This window comes from Eschrichtius robustus, chromosome 2 (genome assembly GCF_028021215.1).
Source record: "Eschrichtius robustus isolate mEscRob2 chromosome 2, mEscRob2.pri, whole genome shotgun sequence".
NCBI classification, from domain to species: Eukaryota; Metazoa; Chordata; class Mammalia; order Artiodactyla; family Eschrichtiidae; genus Eschrichtius; species Eschrichtius robustus.
In genome coordinates, this window is record NC_090825.1 from 175,950,679 (window position 1) to 175,959,455 (window position 8,777).

General features: G+C 54.7%; 1 protein-coding gene across 2 annotated transcripts in view; it reads left to right on the top strand.

Moving 5' to 3' along the window:
• Positions 1 to 3,493, top strand: part of DPP9 (dipeptidyl peptidase 9) — a 40,925-nt gene extending 37,432 nt beyond the window's left edge. For both annotated transcript variants that reach the window (XM_068537224.1, XM_068537221.1), the window contains one exon: positions 2,335 to 3,493. In XM_068537224.1, coding sequence (XP_068393325.1) covers positions 2,335 to 2,427 — 93 coding nt within the window. In that variant the 3' untranslated portion in view covers positions 2,428 to 3,493. The remainder of the gene's footprint in view (positions 1 to 2,334) is intronic.
• Positions 3,494 to 8,777: the final 5,284 nt, after the last annotated feature.

Consider the following 8,777-nt stretch of genomic DNA (forward strand, 5'->3'; position numbering starts at 1 on the left):
TTTAAGGGTGCTAAGGAGTAAGTGGGGACTCATCTAGGCCCGGGGGGCGGCTGTGGAAGACACCAGACAGGAAATTAGTAGGAGGGAGCAGCTCCAGGACGGGAGACCACGGTGGTTGGAGCCAGCAGGAGAACAGCTGGGGAGCAGGGTGCGGTGACCGGCATGGCAAACCGCGTGACGCCGTGACGCCTCCGGTGATGGGCGGGGCCTCGGGAGTAAGGGGCGGGACCTCGTGAGAGGGCGGGGCTTCAGCGGTAAGGGGTGGGCCTCGGGAGGGCTGTGTTTTGTTCCGAAGGGTGAGGCGAGGTGTCAGGCATCCCTCTGGCAGCCCTGTAGACAGAGGCCCATGGGGGCCAGTGGGAAGTGAGCCACAGTCAGTTGTCCCGGCAGGAAAGGGGGCGGGAGTGGGGAGCAAGAGGCCTGGTGGATTCGGAGGGGGCTGCGGTGTGTGCTGGAGGCGAGAGGGACAGATTTTATTACCTGCTGCCGCCACGCAGTCTTTCCGCTTTCTGGACGCCTCCCTGCGCTCTGACCTGTCAGGGGAAGACACGTTGCCATTCAACAAATGGGGAAACTGAGGGTCACCGGGCAGGAGGGACAGGCCGCAGGGACCTGTGGCTGGGCCTCCGCTTGCCAGCCAGGGCAGGAGGGAGGCGGGGCTCCCTGTGGGTGAAGAGCTGGGTTGGGCGCCGCTTGGCAGTCCCGCCCCCAGCTGCACGTGCTCTCCAAACACAGGCCAGAGGCAGCTGCACGTCAGAGCAAAGGAGGCGGGTCCAGGATGGATCCTCACCTGTCCCTTCTGAGCCCGAAGCCCTGAGCCTCGTGGCTGGGATAGCCGCTCCCTCCCCGTGCGGCCATTGGTGGCAGGTCCTTTAACCTTGGGCCTTGTCTCCTCATCTGTGAAATGGGCATGAATAACCCCTGCCTCCCAGAGGTTGTGAGGGTGAAATGAGTTCTCTCAGGAAAAGCACTTGGCACACAAGGGGGGCCCAGAGGCTTGTGGCCCTGCCTCCCCAGGGGAAGTTGAAGGTGGGACGAGACGCTCCCTTGGGGGCTGCGTGTGGGGGAGATGGAGCACGCCACCTTCCTCTTCAGACACCGGGCAGCAGTTGGCCTGGAGGCTGACAGCCCCAGCTTGTTGGTGCATCACGTTTGCTGTCGGATGTCAGGCCTGGGACTGGGGGCTGGGAGCACGGTGGGAAGCCGATGGACCCTCTCCCTGCCCTCATTGCCCAGAAGGAGGAAGTAACCAGACACCCAGGACCCAGGGTGGCATGAAGGGGTGGGTGCAGCGGGGTCTGTCCCAGGTAGTGCCGCTGCCCCGGGCCCGGAAGGAGTGGGGCCCGTGAGGCTGTAGGGGCAGCAGGACCCAGGAGTCCAGGCCTTGATCTCGGGCTGGCCAGTCCTTGCGGACCTCTGAGCTGGGGACCATATGATCAGACTTGTGACTCATCCAGGATGGATTCATCAAGGCAAAGGTGGAGGAGGGGAGATCTCTGGGCAGTTTGATGCATTCCTAGGGTAATGCATTCCTAGAGTCTGGAGCAGGTTTCACACCTACCCCATGAGCCCTGAGGGCTCCTCCGAGAACTGTTGGGGCGCAGGAGCCCTCATTTCATAGCCAGAGGCAAGACCTGCATCCTTGTCACCATCTACCCAAGAGCCTGGACATGCGCTCAGCCAGGTCTCAGGGACTGGGTGATTCCTTGGGCATGGCCCTTGGCACCAGCGTGCTGCCGCTTCTCTTTGGGGATGACCCCCCCCCCCCTCAGGTGGTGAGCGACCCAGGAAAACACCTGGCACAGCCTGGGCTGGAGAGGCTGTCCTGGGGCCTTAGCGTGTATAATCCCCAACGGGGCCTGTTGGTGAAATGAACGTGGCTCAGGCGGAGGCACCAAACGTCTGTGACACGTGAAGCCCCAGCCACTCCGCGGAGCTGGGTTCCTTGCAGCTCCCTGGGTTTGGGGGATAGAGCAAGCAGCACAGTTTCTTAAGGCTTTCGTACGTGCAAGTGCTCTGTGTTTGAGACCTTAGCTTGCCCAGGCCACAAAGACCCTACAGGGTCTGAATTCTTCGCTCAGCTTTCATGGGGGGCTGCAGTCAAGGAGGCTGTCACTTGCCCAGAGCTAACACAGCAAGCTGGCCGTGGAGGGGGGATTCGAACCTGGGTCCCTCAGTGCCCTCCCCGGGGGGCGGGGGGCGGGGGGGCCGGGGGCGGGACCGAGGCCCTGAGGAGAGATGCTCTGAGCTGTGGGTGGAGAGGTTCGGGGATAGCGGAGCACAGGGTGCAGGGGTGCCTCGGTGCCACCAGCCTTGCCTTCTCTGTCCACCCAGATCTACCCCAACGAGAGACACAGTATCCGCTGCCCCGAGTCCGGCGAGCACTATGAAGTCACACTGCTGCACTTTCTACAGGAATACCTCTGAGCCCGCGGGCCGCCACATGCGGGGCCTGCACAGTCAGAGCACAAGTGGCTTCGCCGCCGCCGCCGCCGCCACCACCACCGTTGCAGGATGGGCGTGGGGGACGAGGCAGGAGGGACCGAGCGGCCCCGCAGGCCCTGCGCAGCGCCTCCTCCCACCGGCCCCGCCAGACCGCCCGCCCCGCCCGCCCCGCCCGCCCCAGGAGCTGCAGCCTTCGCCCCAACGCCTTTTACTTACTGTTTTCGTTAACGCTCCTGGGGTTTCTGCCTGCTGCTTCCTCGTGGCCAGGGTGGAGAGATGAGGCCAACGTCCACGAGGCACTTCCTCAAGCCATCCCTCCTCTCCCTGTCGTCCAGGAGCAGGAGCCTCAACTCCACTGGGCACTGGAGGCCAGAAGAGACTCGGAGGGGCCGGGCCTTTGCCCCGGGGACCCCCAGGCCCAGCCCGGCCACCGACACAGAAGCATGCGGTTGCCTTTCCTCCCCACCCGCCCACTTCATATTTGTGTTTCGTTTTGTTTTTCTTTTGGGGGGTGGGCATTTTTCTTAATTATTTAAAAGACAGAAAGCAAGGGGTGCCTAAATCTAGAATCGGGGTCTGCCGCCGGGCCACAGGACTCACCCCAGCCAGCACCCGAAGCCCACAGCGGGAGTCGTGCCCGGCAGGCCGTGAGCGGTGCGCAGGGAAGCGGGGCAGCCGTCGTCGGGCCCGGCTTTCAGGCAGGCTCTGAAGCGCGCCCAGCCCCGTTCCCTGCTGCTCAGCGGCTGCCGCCCCCTCCCCAGCCCAGCCCTCCGGGCACACGTTTCTGCCTGGCCCGCCCGCCCAGACCGGGGTTCCAGGGCTGGGAGTGGAACCCTCCCCGCCTCAGGCTTATCCTTACTCCTTCCTTTCCCTCCTGCCAAGAGTTCTGCCAGGGGCGGGTAGGAAAAAAAACAAAACAAAAAAAACCCCCACCAGAGACGAACCACCTCTACACATTATGGAAAGAAAATATTTTTGTCGATTCTTATTCTTTTATAATTATGCGTGTAAGAAGTAGACCCATTAAACGATTCCAGATGGAAGCGTCGCCACCTGCCTGAGGTTCCTTCTGAACCCCTGGGGCTGGTGATGGGGGCTCCTTGAGTGGGCGGGGGTCCTGGGAGGAGGCTGAGCCAAGGGCATGGCAGTCCTTGCAGTTGAAGGATGGGGGCGCTGCTTGCTCAGCGGTGCTGCCCTGGCACGAAGTGGGGGTGTGGGGTGCCATGTCGTGGCTGGAAGATGCCCCACCCCTCAGTCAACTGGCCCAGTAAGGACAGTCCCAGAGGTCCTGAGGCAGCCCGTGGGTGCCTCCAAGGTGCCCAGCCCAGGGTGTCACAGGTGGCCTGGCCCTTACTTCCTTTTGCACCTCTCCTTGTCCGGAGACTTGACTCAGCGGTTGGGGGTCAGGACACACCGACAAGGGAGGGCAGGCCGTGCCCCTCTTCATGTCTGTCCTTACAGCTGAGAGACTACGAGACCTGAGACCATGCCTGCGCAGAGGGCACTCTTGGTACTTGAGTTTCTAATAGCACGGTAGCCTCTCCCTGTGCCATCACCCGCTCCATCCTTTCGGAAGGTCCAGTTTTATTTTTAATGGCTTAAAGAATAAAACAAACCAGTACAAAAGGATCTAGAGAGGAAAAATACGCCCTCCCTCCTGAGAGGTAACCCCTCCCCAGTCCCTCTTTCTAATACCTGCTTTCTATTCTGCCCTGTGAATGTGCCATAATTTATTTTGCCAGGCACCGATCAAGGGATAACATAGATTATTCTGGGCTTTTCGTATAAATCAACAGACTTTGTCAAGGGCCAGGTAGTAAGTATTTCAGGCTTTGTAGGCCAGGCAGTCTCTGTTGCAACCGCTCAACTCTGGCCCTTGCAGTTCAAAAGCAGCCATGGGTGATGTGTGAATGAGCGGGCGTGGCTGTGTGCCAATAAAACTTTATTTACAAAGCCACACAGCCGGCCAGATTTGGCCCACAGGCTGTAATTGACCAACCCCTGGTATAAAGGATCCTACAACAAACAGCCTCTTACATGGTTGGGGCATATGTCTGAGTGTATAGGGTAAATTCCTAGAATTATAAAAAGGCATATTCATTTTTAATTTTGAACGATATTGCAAATTACCTTCTAAAGAATGCCTCAGTGTACACACTTCTTGGTGAAGTGTGCTTGCGCCTCCATTCCTTCATTACGTGTTATTTTTGCCAATCTTAGGAGTGACACATGGCATCTCACCGTAATTCAAATGCACATTTCTATTTTTTTTTTCTTTCTTTCTTTCTTTCTTTCTTTCTTTCTTTACCCCATTCGTGGCTGTGTTGGGTCTTCGTTCCCACGCGAGGGCCCTCTCCAGCTGTGGCAAGCCGGGACCACCCCTCATCGCGGTGCGCGGGCCTCTCACCATCGCAGCCTCTCTTATTGTGGAGCACAGGCTCCAGACGCGCAGGCTCAGCAATCGTGGCCCACGGGCCCAGTCGCTCCGTGGCGTGTGGGATCCTCCCAGACCAGGGCTCGAACCCGTGTCCCCTGCACTGGCAGGCAGACCCCCCAACCACTGCGCCACCAGGGAAGCCCCCCACATTTCTTTTACGTGTACGAATATTTTCATGCTTTAAGACACTTGTTTAGGAGTAATCATTTGCCCACCTTTCTTTTGATCTATTGACCTCACTGATTTGTAGACGCTCTTTATATATGAAGGAAATCAGTCCATGGTCATACATGTTGCAAACTGAACTGTGTTGCTGATCTCAAAATGTTTTATGGGTAGGAATCTCAGCCAGTGAATGTTTAAAGTCATCTCAGGAACAAGAAGATGTCTTGCCCTCAATCCGCTGTGAAAGAAAGTGGAGAGGCAACTAGTCACAAGTCACAGAATGACAGAAGCTGGTGAGAAAGGGGACACTGGGGTTGCCCCCCGAGGCTTGGCAGCCGGCGTCCTGCAGCTGTCTCAAGCAGGAACTTTTTTGGGGGGAGTGGGGTGGGGCAGGGCGTGCCTCACAGCATTCGGGATCTTAGTTCCCCAACCAGGGATCGAACCCACACTCCCTGCAGTGGAAGCGTGGAGTCTTAACCACTGGACCACCAGGGAAGCCCCTCAGTAAGGAGCTCTTCATCGGAACTTACTACCCCTACCTCCCTAGGTCAGTACTCAGCATCCATCGGCCAAACTTCAGTCAGTTGTATTCCTGCCCGGACAACAAGGCCTGGGGAGGGACATGGGGGGAATGGGTGACGGGCAGCTACAAAAGGACAAGTGTCTGCTGGCAGAAGGTCTTGGTCTTGGAGGTGGCAGGTTAAGAGACCTTTGTTTTCTTCATGGTTGATACAGGGCCACTTGTTTTCTCCACCACTGGTGGGATTTCCATCTGAGGGAGGGTTCCGGCTCTGTTTCAGGTTGCCCGTGTACATGCTTGAGTCCTTTCTTGGTGGAAGCACTCAGCTCTTCCCTAACTGGCAAGAACCCCATAAGCGATGGACATAAAAACCCGTTTCATATCGTTTGCAGATACTTTCCCAGTTTGTCATTTGCCTTTCAAACATGTTTATGGTATTTTTAAAATTCTCTATTTTTTTTTTAGTTGAAGTATAGTTGATCTATAATGCTGTATGGTGTTTTGGTTTTTTGGCCGCACCTCGAGGCATGCTGGATCCTAGGTCCCCAACCAGGGACCGAACCCATGTCCCCCTCAGCGGAAGCACGGAGTCCCAACCACTGGACCACCAGGGAAGCCTCTGTTTCTTTTTGTTTGTTTGTTTGTTTTTAAATCAACTATAGACACATGAGAAGTTGCAAAAACAGTGCAGAGTCCCGTGTACCCTTCATTCACCCAGCTTACATCTTACCTAACCCTAGCACACTGTCACACCAGGAAACTGATGTGAATAGGACGCAATTAACTAGACTCTAGACCTTATTCAGATTTTATCAGCTTTCACATGCACTCATTTGTGTGTGTGTAGTTCTATTCCACGCTGTCACCTGTACAGATTCCTAGAACCACCACCACAGTCAAAATACAGAGCTGTTGGGGACTTCCCCGGTGGGTGATGTGGTTAAGACTCCGTGCTTCCACTTCAGGGGGCCCAGGTTTGATCCTTGGTCGGGGAACTAGGATCTCACATGCCCTGCGGCCAAAAAGAAAAAAAAAAGAAAAAGAAAAGAAAATACAGAGCTGTTTATTCACCACAAGGGAGCTCCTTCATGCAGCCTCTTTATTATGTCCTCACCCACCCTGTTTATGGTGTCCTGCCCGTGGAGAGAAAAGTTGTGATACCTGTGTTATCAAATCTTTCCTTCCTTTATGACTGCTAGATTTCATGTCATGATCAAAAAGCAGGATCTTGGGAATGATGGGTTTTTTTCTTTTAATCCCTTCAGTTTTTTGTTTGTTTGTTTTCTGGAGGCAAAAAGGAAAACAGAAACAAGAGGCTTGGGGCTCAGTCTTTCTGAAAACACACACACACACACACACACACACACACACACCTACCCCTCTTTGAGTAGGAAACTCAAGACCACTCACAACTGAAATACCTTGTTAGCAAAAGCACTTGGCCACGAATTGAATCCTTCAGAGCGACAGGCTGGTCAAACACAGCGCTGAGGATATGGAGATATAAGGGAATCCTGCTGTGTTTAACACAGAATAGGTCTGCCGGCCTCCCATTTATGGAACCAATTCCTAATGGGTCCACAGCAGCCAGCTGCAAAGAGGGAGCTATTTCTGCAGAAATAGTGGAGTTCCCTAATGCCCTTCACCCAGCTTCCCCTAATGTGAACATCTTACGTCACTGTGGTACAAGCCAGGTTACTGAAGCCAGGAAATTAACATCAATACAATCCTATTAGCTAATATACAGACCTTATTTGGATTTCACCATTTCTCCCTCTAATGTCATTTGTCTGGTCCCGGACTGTTTGTGTCCCCCGGCCCCAAATTCATGTTGAACCCTAACACCCAGTGTGATGGTATGAGGAGGTGGGGGTCTTTGGGAAATGATTAAGTCATGAGGGTGGAGCCCTCATGAATGGGATTAGTGTCCTCATAAAGGGACCCCAGAGAGCTCCCTCTCTCCCTTCATAATGTAAGGACATAGCAAGATGGAGTCTGTGAACCAGGAAATGGGCTCTCACCAGACACCAATTCTGCCAGAGGCTTGATCTTGAATTTCCAGCCTCCAGATCTGTGAGAAATAAATGTGTGTTGTTTAAGCCAGCCAGTCTGTGGGACTTTGTTATAACAGCCCAGACTAAGGCAAGGATCCAATCCAGGATCCCACATTTCCTTTCCATGTCTTGGTCTCCTCCCTCTGTGATGGTTCCTCAGTCTTTGTCTTTCCTGACACTTTTTTTTTTTTTTTAATTTTTATTTATTTATTTTTATTTTATGGCTGTGTTGGGTCTTCGTTTCTGTGCGAGGGCTTTCTCTAGTTGTGGCAAGCCACTCTTCATCGCGGTGCGCGGGCCTCTCACTATCGCGGCCTCTCTTGTTGCGGAGCACAGGCTCCAGACGCGCAGGCTCAGCAATTGTGGTTCACGGGCCTAGTTGCTGCGCAGCATGTGGGATCTTCCCAGACCAGGGCTCGAACCCGTGTCCCCTGCATTGGCAGGCAGACTCTCAACCCCTGCGCCACCGGGGAAGCCCTCCTGACACTTTTAAAGAGTACTGCCAGTTATCCTGGTTGAATGTCTCTCAACTTGGGTTCATTTGGTATTTGCTTTGATTAAACTGAGGTCGTCCATTTTGGACAGGAATTCCACGGAGGTGGCACTGAGAATGTCCTTCTCCGCATCCCGTTGGCAGCTCCATGGTGTCACTGTCTCATTTTCAGCGACGTTGACTTGATCACTAGGCTAAAGATGGTGTCACCACTGTAAAATTACTACTTTCCCTTTGTAACTAATATGTATCTTGGGGGGAAAATACCTTGAGACAACGCAAATATCCTGTTTCTCACCATACGTTTCCCCCACCAGGCTTTAGCAGCGATCCACGGATCTTGGCTGTAACAATCATGAGGTGTTTGCTCAACGGTGATCTGTCATTTCCCTCATTCTGCCTATATGTACTAATCTGAATATTAGTGGTGATCTTTTATTTCCTTCACTCCTTGTACATGTACGAACTGGAGGAGCTGAAGGGTCAATCACTTGCCTAGTGAGGGACGAACGGACCCTAAACCAAGGAACCTGTTCCAATTCTACGCACCCCAGAACCCTCCCTGTGCTTCCAAGCCCCGCCCCAAGATGGCGGCCCGGACGGACAGGCGGGGCGCTCCGGATCACGTGGTCGTGTCGACGCCGACGTGGCCTCCGGCGGACG